Here is a 22416-nt window from a genome sequence, read left to right on the forward strand (position 1 = left end):
ACTAGTCACAGTTCCTCTTTGCCAGTTCTCGGACCGTTTCGCTCGAAGTCATCTGTACATCAAAAAGGATTTCCGAACGTGAAAAATTGATTCTTTTTTTACTTTTTAAACGAGACATGTTTCCCTATTTTTGTTCTTCTGAGGTGGTTCACAGTCTTTTATATTGAATTATAAAATCTATAAACCTATAAAAACTTAATAATGAGAGACAGGGACGCACGGAAGGGGATATCTGCCCCCCCCGTCCATTATCTCAGATTTACTCCAGTGAATTATTCACTGTTCCTCTTTGCCAGGAAATGAAAATTTGATGTGGGGGTGTAAACAGAGAGGCTCTGAATAGATTAGGATGGAAGAGGAGCGTGCGTAGCTGTGTTGGCCTCAGGCAGCTTGGTGCTGCTGTGAGTTGCTAGTATATATATATATATATATATATATATATATATATATATATATATATATATATATATATATATATATATATATATATATATATATATATATATATATATATATATATATATATATATATATATATATATATATATATATATATATATATATATATATATATATATATATATATATATATATGTACTACTACTACTACTACTACTACTTCTACTAACAATTCCCCACCGCATCAAGACGCCTGAAGCCAACACATCTATGCACGCTCTTCCTCCATCCCAATCTATTCAAAGCCTCCTTTTTTAAACCCTCAAATTAAATTTTCATTTCCCTTAAATCTTTCTTTATGATATGCTCCCACACCAATTGGGGACGACTAGCTTTTTTCCACTTCAGAAAAAATAAAAACATGAATATAAAGAAAACAAAGGAGAGAAGGTCGAGAAATAATGATAAATGAGGTAAAAAGAAAGAAAAGGTCAAACGTAAAATAAAAGGTACCTTGGAATGCTTGGCTAAATGCTAACATTATTATTTCCCGTTGGAAAATAATGAGAGTATGGAAATAATGGTTGGAAGACTGGGGGGTTGGAAAACAATGGGAAATATGGTAAAAAAAGAAAAAAAACGAACATAAAATAAAAGGTACCTTGGAATGCTTGGCTGTAGCTGAATTTCATTGTTTTCACTTGTGGATAATGAAAGTATAGAAATAATGGTTGGGAGGTCGAGAGCTTGTGAAAAAATGGCAAATATGGTAAAAAAAAGAAGAAAAAGATCCAACATAAAATAAAAAGTACCTTGCAATACTTGGCTATATTTTAACCTCATTTTTTTTCTCTTCAGAAATAATAAAGGCATAGAAATAAAGAAAATAATGGTTGGGAGGTTGAAAAGTTAAAAAATAATGGGAAATATAGTAAAAAAGAGAAAATGATCAAACATAAAATAAAAGGTACCTTGCAATGCTTGGCTATATTTTAACCTAATTATTTCCCCTTCTGAAATAATAAAAGTAGGTGAATAAAAAAAAAATATTGGGAGGTTGAGATGTTGAGAAATAATAGAAAATATGGTAAGAAAAAGGAAAAAGATCAAACATAAAAGAAGTTACCTTGCAAAGATTGGCTATAGGTTAACCTCATTATTTCCCCTTGGGAATCAGCCAATGCTTTCTTATGGTCATCAAGAGTGCTTTGCAGTTTCTTTAGCTGCACTTCCAAGTCTTGGTTAGCATTCTTAAAAAATAAAATAAATCATATCAAAATAAAAGTCATGGAAATTTGTTAGAAAAAATTCTATTTGAAAGAAAAAATCAACGAGTTACTTTACACTGACATACATCCAAGCCAACTACATCACATTTTTTTGTTTAATAAACGTGACATCCAACAATGGCAATGACAAAGAACCAGAAAAACACATATTATTTTATTTCAGCAAGGGGTGGGGGGAATACACGAAAAACGCAAGAATCCGTCAACGGAGGTTACTAGCAAAGTCCAGTGCGAATATGGTCCCCTAAATATCAGTACGGACCTGCCTTCTACCAGTGAGACACGAGAAGCAGCAAAGAAAATGAAAAATGGAAAATCACTAGGACTGGGTCACATATCATGCAGAGGCATGTTGATAAAGGCATCAACATACACGCGTTTGGTCTTTACTCTTCACTCAGACTTGGACAACAGCCAAAGTACCATCAGACTGGCAACTCACTCATTAAACTGAAAAATAGAAAATCACTAGGACTGGATCACACATCATGCAGAGGCATGTTGATAAAGGCATCAACATACAAGCGTTTGGTCTTTACTCTTCACTCGGACTTGGACAACAGCCAAAGTACCATCAGACTGGCAACTCACTCATTAGGATATTCAAAAAAGGAGACGCTACCGAGCCAGGCAACTGGCGTTGTAAGTTTACTGTTAATACCCACTAAGATTCTTTTATCCATTATCTTACAGAGAATCCGAACACAAATTGATTGACACCTCCGAAGCGAACAGTATGGTTTCTGGCCAAATCGCTTATGTACAGACCTTAAATTCTCGGTTGGACTTCTAGCTGAAGAAAGCAGAGAGTGGTGTTCGAAGATCTAGAAGGTCTTTGCGGACTTCAATAAGGCATTGTTTTCCGTAGATCATGAAAATCTCTGGAAGATTCTCATCCATTATGGAATCCCTGAGAAAATGTGACGATTACTACGACCATGTATGAGGGCAGCTTAGGTTGCGTAAAAACACCAGAGACGAAAACTCGTTTCTTCCGCATTTTGTCAGGAGTAAAACAGGGGTGTGTTCTATCACCATTATTTTTTGTGATAATAATTAATTTCATCTTGCGGAACACAGTGACAGGAGGCATCAGATTAAACCCAAAAGTCCAGGTCAATGATAATGACATTGCAAATGACATAGCAGTGTTTGAGTCAAGAAAACGTGTCAAGAGGACGTGTCCCAAATATCTACACCTTCTGACTCTGTTAATGTCGGTTACTAAAGGCTGTCGTGTCTTTTCACAGATGATTTGTCATCCTCTGTGGCCAGTGGATATTCAGTATTCTGCAAAGACACAGCCGGTTTTTTTTTCCAAAAGTCAGGACTGTTAATATTGGTTCAGGTACCATGTTTCTGCTGCGTAGAGTAGGCATTTTGTGCCTCATGAGGCAGCCTAGTTCAGTCGGTCCTACAGTTTCCCCTGCCCCGCACCAGCGTCAAGATCTTGAAGTTCTTCCCGAAAGACTCAACGCACATATCGTGCCAAGCCATTGAACACAAAATAATTATTGTACAGTATATTGAGCACAGTATAATTAAATTTTTATACACTGGTTTTTACGAACAAGTATTATCATGGGTTTCTTCCAGACTATTTTACCGGAATATTTCGGGAGAGGTCCAACGTCCATTATCACGGAACTCGGACAAGTGGAGATATTGAGGTTCCTGGCCTAGTTTCAGGTAGGGCTGCTTTTTCAGTTGTTTACAGAGTGGCAAAGCTGTGGAATAAACTTGTCCCAAGTACCAAGGAATTACCCATTAGTCATTTCAAATCTGAGCTGCGTGTGGGGTCGCTTGGTAAGTATACATTCGAAACAGACTGAGTATGATGGAATTAAATTTGATAACAATTGTTTATAGTTTTTTTTTTTGGTTCCGGATCATTATATTATGTTGCTTTATTATGTAGGAATTATTGATGTAAATTTTCTTTTTGGTACACGGTTTCACCCTCTGCTTATTGTAAAGTAACTTATTTTTGCTTTTTCTTTTCTCTCTCTTCTATTTTTTGTTCTTTTTTGTTAATAACACTCCCTCGCAAGCGAAGCTTTTGGTGTGCTACCAATTAATTTTGTCTCTGTAAATTTTTTTGATAATAAATGTGCGATTACTACTAAAAACTAGCAGCAAAGCCTGTCAACCACAGCAATAAATTTTGAAAAAACGTAGCTTTACTTTTTTGTCCCCTTCCTCCCACTTTAAAATTCAATGGGGCCTAACAGTCCCCCTTCCTTTCAAGAATTCTAAATTTACTATATTTCTATGGATTTCTGACCCAAGTTATATAATGAAATTTACCAAAAGAATTTTTGAGGGGCTTGCAAAAAGAATAAATATCCCTAGATAGGTGTTGCTTCTTTTGCAAGTTTATATGTTTTCTTTTATTTTGATCCTGTGGACTGTTCATTGGAAATTGTCTAGTTCTTTCCGCAGTGCCAGCAAGGGATGACAAAAATTTAATGCAGTTTTATGGGACCTAGTGAAATCAGGAGTGGTTATTATATTTGGAAAGATCATTGAATACGGAATTTAATTGCGTAAATTTGATTTTCCTATTTGATTCTCACCTTTTGAAAAACCTTTTTGTCCTAAGCTATACTATACCTGCCACTTTTGAAAATGCTTTTAAGAAGACACATTCAGTTTCCAGGTTCTAAGACATTTTATATGATTATATGAATTTTGAAACTTAACATTAATTAACGTATTTATAAATCATGTACACAAAAAGAGTATAAAGATAGAGTATAAAGAGTATAAGAGAAAGAGTATAAAATAAAAAGAAAAGAAACAAAAGCAAAATGTATGATCAAAGAAAATATTACAGAACCACAACCTCTTAACAGTTTTAAGAATCTAAACATTTTTTTGTAATTTGATAAAACCTAAAGTACAATATCACGCTAAAAATTGTGTCATTGTCAGAAATACGATCGCATCAATTTTACTCCCACAAAACCAACGCTTTCGATCGTCCAAACTGACCGCAATTATGCCAGGAATACAGTCACGTCCGAGATACGATAATTTACTCTACTCTTTGGACAATAAATTCCGCTATAGTCAGAAATGCGGTCGCGTGAATCTTACCAATACTTCCATAAAACTAATTTTTACCGTTTTCAGAACTGGTCGCAGTTGTGCCCGGAATATGGTCACATCCGAGATGGGATTATTTACCGCACTGTTTGGCAAATCCATCCCAATAAAAGCAAAAATTAGTAAACAACTTTTGTCTATAATCTGAAACCCAAAAATATTAACAAAACTCTTGACCTAAAAACTCTTTAATATAAAAGGACAACCTTTATGCCCAAGCAGGACGAATGATAAATAATTATAAGAAAAAAAAAGGGAGGGGATACCTTCAACGCTCGATTTTCCTTCACAAGGTTTTCATTAGCTACAGGATCCTCTCTCCTTTTCTTCATGAATTCCTGCTGCGATCGTAAACGGTTTTCTGCTGTTTCCTCGGCTCTTTCTTGAAGCTTAAAATTTATAAAACATAAATCATTAAGAATCGAAAAAAAGAAAAAACTTTTTTTCTAAATATTAATTATTTTGAAGATTTATATGGCTGTGTAATTTTCCACTTTACAAAATTCAAACAATCAGATTTTATTTTCATACTTTATTTATACTTTCGTTCATAAATTTAAATACTTCTACACGCACATACATATATACATGCAAATAGCCATACTTTCGTATATACACACATATTATCATATATACATACATACCTCACATACATACATATATACTTTCAAACATTAATTTCACTTTCATATTTTTGTAGTTTAGTCAAAGTAGGTAGAAGAATTCAAATAAATTATAAAAAAGCGTTTCCATTTATTAATACTAACAAATATGCAATTTTATGAGGTGGTAGAATTGCATGACTACCCAATATCAAGGTAAACTGTCTATGGTTGTCAATTTCGATCTGTACAGCAATGCTGATCGAGATTTTATCTTTACGCTCATATTTACTTTGATGTTCTACTTAATAGTATTGCAGTTTGTTGTTAATAGTTTCAATGTTATGTCATCCAATGTTAAAAAAAAATAAATAAAAAATGGCGCCTTTGGAACTCTAAACTTGAAAAGTATAAAGTCAGTGCATTTCCGGCAAATACGATAAGCAAAAGCATTCAGAGTACTTTTTATAGGAGGCCAAAACTCAACCCATGTGCTCAAACGTTCTCATGCCTGCTTATTTAAAAATCAATGTCTAGAGACCATTAATTTAGACAAATCACTTGGAGTATTTTCAGGGGGGTATTTACCGGGGAGGGGTAAACATCGGCTCCCATTTAGGACTGCTCGTACAAGAAAAAGCAAATCAAGGTTCAAGGTTCTTTTAATATAACCAAAATATACAAAATATTAGGTAACTCAAGGCTGAGAGTATAGCTCGAATGCAATTGAGCTACCTTTAAACAACACTAAATATACACAAAAATTAAAAATGAATAGTTCTCTTAACCAATCTTGGCAGAAATAAATAAAAACAAATCCCGTGCCGTACGATACCATTTTCATCCTCCGCGCACCATTTTGAGACACAATTAAATTTACAACTTAAAACCAAGTGAGTCATAAGACATCTGGAGGCCTCATGGGCGAACCCCGGAGACCAACCCAATACTCAAAAAAATAATAAACATCCTTAAAAAAACAAAAAAAAACATTTTTTATATTATTTAGATTTATACATTTCAATCAGCACTCTTTTCAACTTCCGTCTTATAGCATCTATGCTTACATTAAAATCAATCTCATTTTTCAATCTTTCCCAATGTAGAGGAATCAAATACATCAGGCAAAAACGCGACCTCTCTGTAACTACCTTAGGAGTCCGCGGATTATATTTACCACGAGTTTTAACTTGTGAAGATGAAGGAGAAGAAATAAGACCCATCGATGCAAAATACATGGGGAGCTTTTCTCGTTCAAGCTTAATCTTAAACATAACACTTAAAAATTGATTACTTTGCCGAACAGGAAGAATATTATGAAGTGAAAAAAGGGTCTTTGTTTTGGATTTTAAGTGGAAGTTTGATGGTGATGGCAGAAAAGGTTTAAGGATACAAACTGATTTATTTTGGATAATCTGTAAAGGGGTAACATTACTTTTAAAAGTGTTCAAAATAATAATAGATACATAATCAAAATGGGATTGCACAAGGGAAAAGTAAAGGGATTTAAGAGCGCAATATGGAAGAAGGTTTTTCAGACTGCACATTATACCAACTCCACGGGCAGACTTTGCTCTAACCAGATTGATTTGCTCTTCCCATGACAAATTCTCATCAAACACAACTCCCAAATATCTTATCGATACAATATCTGCTGCCTCCCATGAAGATACGATTCAAGTAACCTAGGGCAATTACCACGAATACCAGCATTCGAAAGCTTATACAAAAGAATTTGATGAGAAATAGAATCAAAAGCTTTCTGTATGTCTAAAAATATAGTTGCAGGCGTTTCGCCACGGTCAGGACAATCACTAATATGTTGGACAATAATAGCCATAGGATGATCAGTGCAATGCTCTTTTCTAATCCCAAACTGAAGTTTAGAAATGTAATCGAATTTCTCAAAAACAGAATAAATTCTGTTATACAGTGCTCGCTCTACAACCTTCGAAAAAGCAGAGTATCGATATAGGACGATAATTAGCAGGAAGCCTCGGGTCATCACCTTTATGTAGGGCCACAATTCTCGCTGATTTAAATGTTGAAGGATAGACACCAGTTACAAATATAAGATTAATAATGTGGCATAACACCGGTGATATAACTGGGAATATTTATGTGACCAAATTAGTCAAAGATCCATCAAGGGCTTCAGATGAACCGTTCTTCATTTTAGATATGATGTGTTTTAGTTCAATTCCAGTGACCGGGGAAAGGAACATGCTTTTATCAGAGGGAGGGGGCATGTGATCTTTAAATAAATCCTTATGATTATTATTTGGAGAAACATGAGATGCATTAGCTGTTTTTTCACCGATGCTTACAAAATGAGCATTGAGCAAGTTCACTATTTCCTGCTCATCAGAAGAAAAAGTACCATCACCACGTAACATTTCATTCGGAAATGAAGATTTCTGAGACCTTCCCAACAGAGAGTTAATAAGTCTCCAAGTGTGTTTTTGATCCCCACGAGCTTCTACAAATGATTTTTCAAAATATCTAGCTTTTGCTTTCCGAATTAACTGTGTAAGGACATTTTTATACTTTTTAAACTCTTCTTTATTTATAGTAGATGGAAATGACATAGATATTTTAAATAGCTTATTTTTTATTGAAGTAGAATGTAGAAGCCCGCATGAGATCCATGGTTTTTTTAGGGAGTGTATATTTTTTTATTTTAATGCGCCTCAATGGACATGCTTCATCCAAGCACTCACCGAAATATTTTAAAAACAGAGCCGTAGAAATCTCAGGGCATTCACATTCTAGAATTGCAGTCCATTCATTTAAATACAAAAGGTTCCTCAATTTATCCATTCCTTCTTTATCAATTTTTCAAGTTTGTTTAAATTCCGAAAATTTTGGTCTTTGATTAATTCCAACATCGGCAACTACCACACAATGGTCAGAAACATCTGTAAATATAATATGCGAAAGATAGTAGAAAAAATATTATCAATGAGAGTAGCCGTATCTTCCGTAACCCGGGTCGCAGACCTGCATGATGGTAAAAGCGATTTTGACAGGTTCATGCACAGAAACTCTAGCGATTTTTCATGCAAATGATTAGAAATTCCCGGTCTATTTGTCTGAGCTAACAATAAATTAATATTAAAATCACACATTACCAGAACTTGCTCAGAATTCAAATTAGTCACATCTTCAATGAAGCATTCATAAATTCGCAAAAACTCTTGTAACGAAGCCGATGGTGATCGATAAACAACACAAACAAGAACTTTCCTATTATCAATCACACACTCAATGCAAAGGCTCTCAAAAGTCATCTCTTGGTCATGCTTAGATAGTTGCTTCTTCACAACAAATGGAATATCATCCCGAACAAAAAGTCCACCACCCTGTCTATTTTCCCTATTATTAGATATAAATTTAAATCCATCACAATTCATGAATTCTGCATTTTCATCACTTAAAAAACGTTTTACATAGGCCTAAGATACTTACCCTATAGTTAGAAAGTAACTACGAAACAAACTCGTCGCTACTAGCCAAACCTCTGCAGTTAAAAAGTGCTGATCTAAGTTCCCATCAATTACATGTGTTCCTAAATCCCCTTCAAATAAAAAATCAGTAGCAGGATGGCTAGCTGATACGTCAGATGGCTCTGGTTGACGCTTTGCAGCAGTCCCAGAGTTTACTCTGGACTGAATCCTATCATATGAAATACTCTGGGAGTCAATATCATATTGAAATATGATAAAGTAGTCTTAGTCGGACTGTTTTCACCTGAGTTAACTGTGGCGCCATCTCTTTTTCTTGCAAAAATTCTAAGTTTAGCTTAATTGTGCCTGTTTCACGCAATATAACGAAAGAATACTATTTATAATATAGTTATTGACACTATTAAGTTCGTCTAATGTGTGTGCCATGCCATTCAAATATGATAAAGAAGCCTTAATTGGACTGTTTTCACCCGAGTTAACTATGGCGCCATCTTTTTTTTACAGAACTCGTAGCATTAAATTTGCTCGGAAGAACGCCAGACCACTGCCCCAAGAGCTCCTGTCTAACCGTAAGAAGCGGAAGCGATGCTACAAGCGTGGCGGAAAACAAGGTCAGCTGATGATCCCGGTTATAGTTTCATTAAGGTCAACTAGTCTTGCTCCGAAAACCTCACCCATCAACGTATCCTTGTTAAGATAGACTGTTCTACAAATGCCAATATGCCATCTCTAGCCTTCAGACGCTTACCAAAATGAGGCGTTTTGGGTGTGATACTGAAAGTCTTCTCCATGCCTATATGTGTTATGCTCGCCCGTTGCTTGAGTACGCGTGCCCGGTGTGGGGTCCATCTACTATCTGCACAGCGTACCTATTACGCGAAATAGAGTGCGTCCAGAAAGAGCAACAAGGATTATGCTCCGAAACCATGACATACCCTATGATCAAGCACTCGCTAAATTAAATTTATCCCCACTTAAAGCCCGGCTTGAACACCTTATTCAGCAATTTGGAAAATCCGTCCTGGCCAATAAGAGCCACCGATCAATACTACCCAAACCAGCCCCTCCCAATAACCGAACTCGGTCACAAAACTGACTTGTACCCCCTAAAGTACGAACTAATCGTTACGCCAACTCCTTTGTGCCTTTCTTCACATTCATTTTTAATGCAGAGTCGTAGTGTGTGATTTTTGTTTAAATGTATGATTTTTGTGAAAAAACTGAATTTAGCTATGCTACGATAGTTTTTAAATATACTGACCTCTCTCTCTCTCTCTCTCTCTCTCCTCTCTCTCTCTCCTCCTCTCTCGCTCTCTCTCTCTCTCTCTCTCTCTCTCTCTCTCTCTCTCTCTCTCTCTCTCTCTCTCTCTCTCTCTCTCTCTCTCTCTCTCTCTCTCTCTCTCTCTCTCTCTCTCTAGCTAAATGATCATCATAAACACCTTTAGCAAAAGGGGAAAAATCATAATAAATATTTTTTAGATCAAGCTGATCACCGAGGCGGCTCCCCAATCTTCCCCTAGACTCCCCACCACTCACGTGTTATATATAAATTTCATCTTTACCTTATGTCCCAGGCAGGTACGACGGAAAAATGGAAATGGCATCGCGTCACTAATCAGGCAAATAGGGTAAAAAAGTGCCAGAGAACAAACAAGACCTCGAAACCATATTTTTTTCACTAGACCTACTAACACTAGAAAACTAAAAAAAAGATTATACGCAAAAACGAGGTTGTAGAACCCAACATGTACACAACACTGTGACAGAAGTGGCAAGAAAATCAATCAAAATTTCTATCACAATACTAATAATAATCACAAAGGGACAGCAAAAACTAGCCCATCACTCTCTCCCAGGGTGACGAGGCCGTGGATTTGGATTCAAGCCAAAGCTTCGAGCCCTTCTGTTTAACACACGTAAACTTTGCGGAATCGTATTCAAGTAAATCCTTTGCTTTCGTAAGAAGTTCATTTCGAGTAGCGTTTAGCTTGGGGGGAAGATCCGTGCACACGCGAATGCCACTCCCCTTCAATTTACGAACTGAGTTGAGAATCCTCTGAATGTTCTGTTCGTTTACAACCGAGATAAATACAGGTGCAGGACGAGGCCTTCGATTAGTAACGTTAACGTGGCCTGACAGACGAGACGGAGCATTGGAACCACTGAGCATGCGGTAGCACTTCGTAATCCGAATGGGGTCGCTTATCTCCATTGTAACAGATAAAAATTGTTTCACATTTTCTTCAACTGTTTGAGACAGCCGCTCAGTAGGCATGCCATGAATTAACAAATTCAATTTGCAGTCCTTGACATCACTTTCCAGTACCTGATTCTCCAGTTGATCACACCTTAATTTTTGATCCTCCAACTCCTTTTCCAGTTGCCCAATTTTTATACCTCGATCGGAGGCATCCTTTTTTAGCGTAGCTATTTCCCCCGTAAGGGACTGAATGGACTTGTTGATGTCTTTTTGAGAACAGATTACAGCATCAAGTTTTTCCGTTAAAATCTTCACTGCTTCATCAAAGTTCTTTTGTGATACTGCCATAATGATTGCAATAAAGCCACTTCCTTATTGATTTAATGCAGCATGTAATCAAGCACAGGTAAACAGTAAATCTCCGGGCGAGCCAAAAACCGTTTAGCTATTTCACTTTGCAATGCGACCTAGATTGAATAATAAAATCCAGTCAAACCAGTCCAATTAGTTTTATCCTTTTTAGACTAAATGGTCTTTACACCACGAACACGAATGAAAGATTATAGTTCTGATTATTCAAGTTCTGATTATAGAAATATTTTCAGTAAAAGTCCATAGGGAGATCAAATAACTAAATAATCCAAGTTCAAACAATTTCAGGTTGACTAAGAGAAGTCCATAGGGAATCACGATTGAGTCTTACTGTATAATGAGATAGAATAACTAGATAATCCAAGTTAAAGGTTGATTAAAAGAAGTCCATAGGGAATCACGATTGAGTCTTACTGTACAATGAGATTATATCCAGATTGTATCCAATAAAGGTGTTTACTGTATGAACTCTCAAACAAGACTGAAATTATTACAAGTCGATAATTATTATGCTTATATGTTGCATACCTAGCTAAATACCCCTGTGAATAAGACTTTAGGGTTTAGCTTTACTCTAAACTCAAATTGAACTTACCTCTTCCACATATTCTGTGAAGGCCTTTTCTCGTTGAGCGAATATATCCTCATATTCTTTGCTAATCTCTTCTCTTAAGTCTATTTCAAGGTTTTCGTTTTCTTCTTCCATCTAAAATAAGCAAAACCAAGTCAATATATTAAGAAACAAATAAAAGTTCAAATAAGGATAAGTCCTTTTACTAGACAGTGAAAACAGATACAAAAAGTTCTGTATATATTTATCACATATAAGTGATCGTCACTAGCAGACAAACTAAAGTGTTAAATTCAGTGATTTGTATTTATTTTCACTGTTAGTAAAAGGACTTATCCCAATTTGAACTACTATTTCTTCGTCATAGAAAGGCAATGTGGTCTTCGAAAAATATACCAATATATTTAGGATTAAAAAAAGTTTTTTCAACTGAAAATAAGGAGCAACATTAAGACTTAAAACAAAACAAAACTATTCCATATATGAAGGGAGCTGTCTCTTCCTCAGCCCTCGCTCATTCACAAATATTTTTTCCATTCGTATTTATCAGCCCTTATATTTCAACCGCCTTTCTTGAAAATTTTTGACAAAAATTAAAACTTTCGCATAAAGATTGAGGGTTGAGGAAGGAGTGGCCCCCCTCATATATAGAATGTTTTCTGTCCGATTTAAGCTTTAAAGTTACTCCTTACTTTCACTTGAACTGTTTTTTTTTCTGATCTTTTTCAAATCATGCCAGAAAATTGCCTTCCTCCTTCTCGAGTAAAATTTCCCCTGAAAAATTACAAGATGGAAAATCTCCTCTTCACGGAAAACACTATTTTGGAAAATCATCACCGCAGAGGATACCCTCAAAAAATCTGCTTATACTTCCCAGTAATAAATAGGACCAGACTATGTGAACAATGCGAAAATTCCGTAACTTGCAGCCCATTCACCAGGGACTATGGGAACTTATACCGCAAAGACACAGCTATTGGAACTATCAACTATGTTGAATCTAATTGCAATCTTAAAATCATGACTAGATGTCTCTTGAAAAAAGGCGCATGGTAGGGAGGCTAATTGCCCTCCAATCTTTTGGGATACAAGAAAGAAAGAAAAAAAAGGGGGAAATGTATTCGTGATCCTTCTTCTAGCGAAAAAAAAGCAAAATTCCACATTCATGTATGCGGAAGCATCTATAGCAGAATTCTACGGTAATCTGAATCTGACGGTGCGATTTTCATTAAGATAGCTTGAATTACACAGGGTGTTCTCCCCCTTTTTCGAAAATTGGGTAAGTTTTCTGGGTTCGCAGTTTTTTCTGGGTAACATTAAACCTAACAAACGTAATATATTTTGAATAAGTATGAAAAATCACTTCATTTCATGCATATATTGTTGACAAAAGTCTGTTTTTAAAAGTGTCAGTTATGATTGACCCGAGTCACTCCTTACTTACAGTTTGATACCACGAATTATTTGAAAAGTCAATTATAAGGACAAAGTTATATATTACTTTGTGGCCATCATTTATAGTTATATATCCCATAAAAGACCTTTTATCTAGGGAAAATAGTTATTGGTTTTTTAAGGCCGGCATAGAGGTCATATCCTGGTCATATCCATTAGCATCATTTTAAGCAGAAAAAAAAAACAGCTTTCTCTAAAACAAATTACATTAAGAAGTAGACCCCGACATCATGTCGGTTTTCTTTTCGGCAGCGAATAGATGATTTTTAGGGAAAACAGTGGCAAGCTGTGATACGCCATTGATCTTCTCCAGCAGCTTGCTGCCAGCTAACACCGATTTTCTTATTAGGAACGAGTTTCGAATCTTTTCAAAACAACTCCGAGTGATGTATCGTTTGAACTCGAATAAACAAAAGAGTTTGTTAGAGCCCATCAGAACTCCAAGGGCGTGTACTACACAATGATACATGTAGATTCAAGGAAACACAACAAAACAACAACATTTAAAAATCTGTATAATCAAGAGTCTTTTTTCACACTTTTTAATCGCTTCCTGTTCAATAAACGGTAGCGTTCGCTTCCTCCGTGTCTGTGTTTTGTTGTACTCAATGAAGCCCAGTGATCAAATTATCATAGCCAGTGTGTGTCATAATCCTGAAGCAGTTTTGTTCGTTGTGTGCCACAGAACACAGATGCTAAGGACTCAGTTCGTTTGAGAGAAGAGGAAGAAAAACAATAGACAAAAAGTCTGCCTTATTAATACCTTACAGCAGTGAAATTAGACCTTGTTTGGAGACCTCAACTGAGGCAAAATTTAACAATGGAAGCCCCAATGCCGTAAAAGCAAATGAGTGATATTTTCTGTCTCCATTCTATCGGGCAGGGGCGTCGCAAAGAGACAGGACCCTAAATTTTTAGATTCAGTAAAATCTAGATCAAAACTCCAAAATTACACCGAATCAGCGAGAGGAAAAAAAAAGAATAGTTACAGCAGAATCTCAAAAGGTCCAAAATTTTGAATCTGATTTCTATTCCAACTCAAAGATCCGACAGAGAAGATTCAAAATTTATTAGTATAATCAAAATTTATAATCATCCCGCAAATTTGAAAAAGTTGAGAATTTGGCTGAATTTTGCATAAGAATTTAATTACATTCCTGTTTTTTTTCGAAATCCAAGTGAATTTTCTGGAACGAATATGGTTAAATGACAAATTCGTTAACATGCATTTTCGTAGTTTCGCCAAATTGGCTAAATTCGGAAACTGATAATCCTTAGTCCAAGATTCAAATAAATTTTGAAAAATTTTTACAATGAAACACAGGGATGGAAAAACTGAGGAAATGACAAATTATGGTTCACGATGTAAGATATATTTTAAAAGTAAACAATCTTAATATATGTATAAAAGCAAAACAAGATCTGTAAAGAGAAAAGTTTCTATTGCTGCGAACCATTTCGAATAAATTATCAAATTATACTTTAAGAAATCAAGGGGATTGCTGTAAGGAATAGAATAAACTCTTAAAAAAAACATTCCTAGATTTCAGAGAGGTCTGGGAGGCTCTGGGGGCGTTCACCTTAAATACACCACTGCTTACTCTGTCTCTAAGCTCTTATTCTCACTTTTCGGCTAGAATTCAACGTCAATAAACTTTTAAAAAGGTATTTAGGACGCTAGGTTACTTAGTACACCGAAATCAACAGATTACCGTAAAAACGTAAGGGTAAATATAGATAGACAGGCGGTACATTGACGCGTCAACGGTACAGGCGGCAAACCAGCGCGCCGCGAAAATGTTTCTCGATGAAGGCGCGTCTTTCATTAGCGGTGCGGTGTCGGGGTCTATTACAAATGTTGTTTTTCTTTGTTCTCAGAAGAGTCTGGTCTGTTTGTAGGAGTAAACAAGGCTTTAACAGAATAAGGCCAGTTTAATAACTAAATTACGACCAGTGGTGCTTTATGGATCACTGCTCGCCCATCTAACTGAAAGCAAAATTTGTAAAGTCTTCAAAAAAGTCTGAAGACACTCAGATGCACCTTACTGGAAACAAAATAGCCCCATTTGGGTTTAAAATAAGCCTATCATGTGGATCTTTAACATCCAAGGTTTTGTGAATTAGCCCTCTATAGATAAGAGGAGATAATAAGACCACATCAAGGGCTGAAATGCACTGTTAGCGCTGTCGATTTACAGAGAATGTAAGACGAGAAATGAAACATAAGATTTTGTAACTAAAGTTGGATTAAATGAATTAAAAAATTCAATTCAGTAAAATAATGCCAAAATTTAAAGATCAAACAAGGTCAGCCTAAAAGGAAACTCAAGCAAAAAAACCACCAAACCAGAATCCTGACTAAGATCCTCTTCCATAGAATACAAGCAATCACCGCTCATGTTATCGACGAGTTTCGACCACGAAGGCTGAACTCGACGAGTTCAGCCTGGGTTTCGACCACGAAGATCTACTATTGGGAAAATCTTTACTGTGTGCCAACTGACGGAACGCAACATCGAGTTTAAAAGAGAGCTCTATAAACAATTCATTGATTTCCGACAGGCTTTTGACATCTTATAGAGGAAAGGTCTTTGGCATATTTTAAAACACTATGGTGTCATAGACAAAATCGTCAAAATCGTTGGGGACATGTACAAAAAGTTCATGGCAAATTCTGACAACAGATGGCCTCTGATGAATTCTCAACAACTTCCAGAATCGCCCAGGGATGTATTATATCCCCACATCTGTTCAACCTAATTCAGCATGCCATTCTCACCCTGACACCCATTGGGTGTGGGGCAAAAATAGGTATCCTAGTCTGCAAACTAGCGCACGCTGATGATGCCGACCAGCTAGCCACAACCCCCCAAGATCTCCAAAGACAAGAAGACAACATTTCGAAAGCAACGAATTCGTTTAGGATCTAGATTAATACAAACAAGACATAAGTCATGTTTACATCATACAAAGACCAGGACACCATACCCCCCCCCCTGTAATAACTGATGGGGAGCAAGTAGAAACAATCAACCGATTTCTTTATCTTGGTAGTTTATTAACGGCTGATAATGCCACACTACCGACATTAAACACTGCCTTGCCCTAGCCAGATCTAGTCTAAGAAGACTAACACATTTATGGAAATCGTCCTCTCAAACCTCATCTTTTTAGTCGTCATCTGAAACCTCACCTTTTTAACAGCCTGATCATACCCATTACTCTGTATAGGTGTGAAACATGGACAATAAAAGATGAAGACTAGCGAATCCTTCTTGTATTCAAAATGAGATGCCTACACCGGATAGCAAAGATTAAATACATTGACCGTGTCACAAATGAACAAGTCCGCAGAAGAGTAAAATCACTAGACAAAACAAACCACCTAAACACAGTTAATAGACAGCAACTACGCCGGTTTGGGCACGTCAAGAGAATGGAATCCATTCGACAACCCAAGATCTCGCTCGAAGGGCGTTGACCAAGGGCTTCGACGATGGAAGATCTCGTAAGAGAGGATTAACAACTTTGATGGGCAACATATTACCCAACTATCCAGAACTGTGCCTGACCAAACAGCATATCCAGCACTAGTCCAAAATTTTGAAAGAAGCGGCCTCAAAACGTCCCATGAGGAATGATGGGAATTAAATAAGTATTATGCTTTTTATTTGACAGTGTATTATTTATATTATATATATAGTTATTTGAAAATCTTCTATAAATAATGAGCGAAATATTGTAATATAACTATTATTTAATAAATTATTTATCTATTTAATTCACAATAAAAAGTATTTGTACTCACTTCCTTAATTTTCCTTTCTAGCATCAAAACCTTCTTCTTGAGAGCTTCTACACTATCTTTTCTGACAGCTGTTTCTACTTTCGACTCTTCATCTTCGGACTCACTTTCACTTTCATTCTCACTTTCTTTTATATAAGTAAGCTCTCCAGCACTTGGCTTTTCTTCTATTTCTTCAGAAAGTTCTGTCAGAGTAGCTTGTGAAAACAAATTGAAATAAATACACTCTATTCGCAAAAATTGCATAATCAAAACCAAATAGAATTAAAAACAACTGAAAATAAGGTACAGGATCAAAATTAGAAAAAAAGAGAGAATTGACACATGGTAGAAGCTAAGTTAAGAAAGGGGCGCTTTGTCAGATATTATATATCTAAAACGATCAAAGATGGATCAAAGAAACGATCATTAAAAAAGTTTTTTTGAGGTCAAAGGAAAATACTAAAGAAAAACACGCAAATGGAATATTTCCAGAGAACAATCGCCTCTCATCTTCCGAACAAAAAAAAATTATTTAAGAAAAAAAAAAAAAAGTTGAGACTCAGTGAAAAAAAAAAAAAAAAAAAAACAAAAACAAAACAAAACAATAAAGACCAATGAAAAAAGAAAATTCAATAAAAGCAAAATTAGAAGGATTAAAACCAAATACCTGACAATCGTAAACCAAGTTATTTACCAATATCCACAATTTGCACAAAACTCAAAAGTTTGATCTGCCATCATGTGTTTTTGTGTTTTTTTTTTCAGTATTTTCGTTTGGCCCTAAAAAAACACTTTTGATTGTTTCTCCTTTATATCATAGAAGGCCAATGGTTTAAGAAATTATCTTCGTTAGAAATTAATTGGTATAAGCCTAGAATTGGGTCTGTTGAGAATAAAACATGTCAAGGAAACATTTTGTTTTTTTACTTTAAGATGTGCAGAATAACTGTAGTTAAAAACATTCAAAAGAATTTCACAGTCAACAGACGACCTTTTGATTTAAATGAAGTAAAGCAGTTTTGGCAAATCTTTTCCATATGAAAGATAGGCCAAAAATTATTTTAAGAGATTATTTTTTGGATATTTTCAAATCTTGAGAATTAACCCTTGATTTACCTCAGATAAGAGGGAAATGATTTTATTTTTCAGTAAAATGAAGTCTCATTGAATATTTTGACAGCTTTGAATTTTCCAGTTGTGCTAACTGCCTTGATTGAAATCCTTGTGGGCACAAGATGCACACTTACGTCGTACGTGCATTGATTAGATACCTTCGCAATTTGCTTCACAATTTGATTAGTAAGCGAGCATAGGTTTCTTTTGTTTCGAGCTAACCTCTGGTCAGCTTTTCGAACTGTTGACACATCAAAGATCTTCTATCAATTTTTACTAAAATTGCTTCTCAAGCTCCCAGTGGTGCTAGGAAAATTTGCGAATTAGCCCTCTGTCTTTGAGACTGTTAGCCGAAGCTCAGACTTGCAAAATGAGACTTTTAGCATCAAACGTCCAAGGGTTCTTTGATGTTGCTAAAATTGATGCCCTATATCTGAATTAAGGCATATTGTAATGAGTGAGATAAAATAAATCTATAATGAGCAATATAATTAGATTCTTAATCTATCTATATATATATAAAAATAAGTTGTCTGTCTGTGGATGTGTGGATGGATGTGTCAGGTGACGTCACCTGAAAAAACTGGATCAGGTGACGTCAAAACTGAAAAAACTAAAAAAAGGCAAAAACTACAAAAAAAACTAAAAACTAATAAAAAAAATAAAAAAGCTAAAAAACTAAAAAAACTATAAAGGTAAAAACCAATAAAAAACTAAAAAAAAACTGAAAAAACTAAAAAAAGGCAAAAACTACAAAAAAAAACTAAAAACTAATAAAAAAAGTAAAAAAGCTAAAAAACTAAAAAAACTAAAAAAACTAAAAAAAGGTAAAAAACTAAAAAAAATAAAAAATAAAAAAAAACTAAAAAAAAGGAAAAAACTGAAAAATAAGCTAAAATAAAGGTAAAAACCAATAAAAAACTAAAAAAAAAAAAGGAAAAAACTAATAAATGACGACACTCAAAGAGAAAGCGACCAGGACAAAAGGAATGTTCGATTAGCAATCAACAAAGCACCGGGACACAGGGAGTATAAATGACGACCAGGACATAAGTAAAAAAAAAAAAACTATCTATATATATAAAAATAAGTTGTCTGTGGATCTGTGGATCGTGGATCAGGTGACGTCACCTGAAAAAACTGGATCAGGTGACGTCAAAACTGAAAAAACTAAAAAAAGGCAAAAACTACAAAAAAAACTAAAAACTAATAAAAAAAATAAAAAAGCTAAAAAACTAAAAAAACTAAAAAAAGGCAAAAAAAACTAAAAACTAATAAAAAAGCTAAAAAACTAAAAAAACTAAAAAAAAGGCAAAAACTACAAAAAAACTAAAAACTAATAAAAAAAATAAAAAAGCTAAAAAACTAAAAAAACTAAAAAAACTAAAAAAAGGTAAAAAACTAAAAAAACTGAAAACTAAAAAAAACTAAAAAAGGTAAAAACTAAAAGAACTAAAAAAGAAAAAAATAAATGACGACACTCAAAGAGAAAGCGACCAGGACAAAAGGAATGTTCGATTAGCAATCAACAAAGCACCGGGACACAGGGAGTATAAATGACGACCAGGACACAAGTAAAAAAAAAAATTAACAAAACTAAAAAGAAGGTAAAAACTACAAAAAAACTAAAAAGAAAAAAAACTAAAAACTAATAAAAAAACTAAAAAATCTAAAAATCTAAATAAACTAAAAAAGAAAAAAAAAAGGAAAAAAATAAAGGAGAAAAACAAAACTAAAAAACGAATGTATATACAGACCGGTACACCGGGATACAAATGACGACCGGGACACAGGGAATATAAATGAAGACCGGGACACAGGGACACAACTACAACGGGGACACCGGGGGAAACAGGGGGATATAAATGACGACCGGGACAAAAAAACTAAAAAGAAAAAAAAACTAAAAACTAATAAAAAAACTAAAAAATCTAAAAATCTAAATAAGCTAAAAAAGAAAAAAAAAGGAAAAAAATAAAGGAGAAAAACAAAACTAAAAAACGAATGTATATACAGACCGGGACACCGGGATACAAATGACGACCGGGACCCGGGACACAGGGAATATAAATGACGACCGGGACACAGGGACACAACTACAACGGGGACACCGGGGGAAACAGGGGGATGTCAATGACGACCGGGACACCGGGACAGGGAATGGTCGATTAGCAATCACCATCAACAAAGCTCAAGGGCAATCATTAGAATCATGAGGTATAGATCTGAATACAGATTGTTTTCCCATGGACCATTATATGTTGCATGTTCAAGAGTCGGTAAACCTGACAATCTATTTATATGCAAAGACAATGGGACAGCAAAGAATGTTGTATATTCGCAAGTTTTACGTAGTTAAAACCATATATATATATCTATCTATATTCACAGGTGGGACATAGGGACACAACTACAATGGCGCGTAACTATTATGGCGCGTAACGACTTACGCGCGCGGGGGGGCTTGGGGGGGGCGCGAAGCGCCCCCACCAACTAGGTGTTGGGGTGGCGCGAAGCGCCACCCCAACAGCTAGTATATATATAAAAATAGGTTGTCTGTCTGTGTGTCTGTCTGTGGATAAGGTGACGTCATGTTTCTGTGTTGACTGACGTCATGAAATTAGTTATCGTCATTTTTGCTTTGACGGTGACGTCATTCAAGATATTTAAGACATATGTTCACGTAGAAATCTATTAATGTTTAAGTTTACAATGACTGATGAACTTACCATGGCAAAAGCCGATGAAGATGCTCAAAGAGTCTATGCCAAAAAACTTGCTGCTGATAGAGAAAGTCAGAAAAGAAAGCGTGCCGAGGAACTACCAGAGCAACGCGAAAGCAGACTTGCTGCTAAAAGAGAAAGTGAAAAAAGAAGGCGTGCCGAGGAATCAAAAGAACAGCAAGGAAACAGGCTTGAGGCTGATAGAGAAAGAAAGAACAGAAAGCGTGCCGAGGAATCAAAAGAACAGCAAGGAAACAGGCTTGAGGCTGATAGAGAAAGAAAGAACAGAAAGCGTGCCGAGGAACTACCAGAGCAACGCGGAAGCAGACTGGCTGCTAAAAGAGAAAGTGAAAAAAGAAGGCGTGCCGAGGAATTACAAGAACAGCAAGAAATCAGGCTTGCTGCTGATAGAGAAAGTAAGAAAAGAAAGCGTGCCGAGGAATCACAAGAACAGCAAGAAATCAGGCTTGCTGCTGATAGAGAAAGTAAGAAAAGAAAGCGTGCCGAGGAATCAGAGCAACCTGAAAGTTATCGCCTGGCATTCAGGTACAACCCAGTCGATGATTATAGCTTGAGTAGATGTGTTCAAATCGGGACAATGTCTAAAATTTGTCCCTATTGCAAGGCCTTGAAATTCAATGGTGAAACAATGGGAATGTGTTGCGCCCCAGAAAAAGTTAAACTTCCTCCATTGGCTGCACCACCAGAGCCATTGAAGACTTTCCTTACTGGAACTACGTCAGAATCTAAGCGTTTTTTGTCAAAAATCAGATAATACAACTCATGTTTCCAAATGACGTCGTTTGGAGCCCAAATCGAAAATCCAGATCAATTTATGTCTACTTTCAAAGTAAAAGGGCAAATTTATCATAGAGCAGGGTCCCTTCTACCATTCTCAGGCGAGAATCATAAATTTTTACAATTGTACTTCATCAGTGATAGAAATTCTGAATTGAATGCACGTTGCGAAATTTCTCCCAACGTTGAAAGGACAATCGTTTCCCAATTGCAACATCTTTTCCACGAAAATAATAATGTAGTGCGTCTGTTCAAAACAGCCATCGATTTGATGCCTACTGATACACATAAAATTGTTATTTCCGCTGACAAAACGCCTCCTGGCCAACATGTGCGTAGATACAATGCTCCAACTATCGACGAAGTGGCAATCGTTATGGTCGGTGATCAGTTTTTACCTCGAGATATTATTCTTCATAAGCGAAACGCTCAGTTGTTAAGAATTGCTGAAATTCATCGATGCTACGATGCCCTACAATATCCTATCATTTTTTGGGATGGAGCCGACGGCTATCACTTTAATATTAAATTG

At 35.7% G+C, this 22416-nt stretch overlaps 1 protein-coding gene across 1 annotated transcript in view; it reads right to left on the reverse strand.

Annotated features, from left to right (window-relative positions):
• The window catches only part of LOC136030715 (kinesin-like protein KIF20B), a 66955-nt gene that overhangs the window by 26481 nt on the left and 18058 nt on the right, over positions 1-22416 (reverse strand). Inside the window, exons 4-7 of the mRNA XM_065709787.1 lie at positions 17272-17465; positions 12033-12143; positions 5063-5185; positions 1526-1649 (exon numbers count right to left, since the gene is read on the reverse strand). Coding sequence (XP_065565859.1) covers positions 1526-1649; positions 5063-5185; positions 12033-12143; positions 17272-17465 — 552 coding nt within the window. The remainder of the gene's footprint in view (positions 1-1525; positions 1650-5062; positions 5186-12032; positions 12144-17271; positions 17466-22416) is intronic.

This window comes from Artemia franciscana, chromosome 8, assembly GCF_032884065.1.
Source record: "Artemia franciscana chromosome 8, ASM3288406v1, whole genome shotgun sequence".
Lineage (NCBI taxonomy): Eukaryota > Metazoa > Arthropoda > Branchiopoda > Anostraca > Artemiidae > Artemia > Artemia franciscana.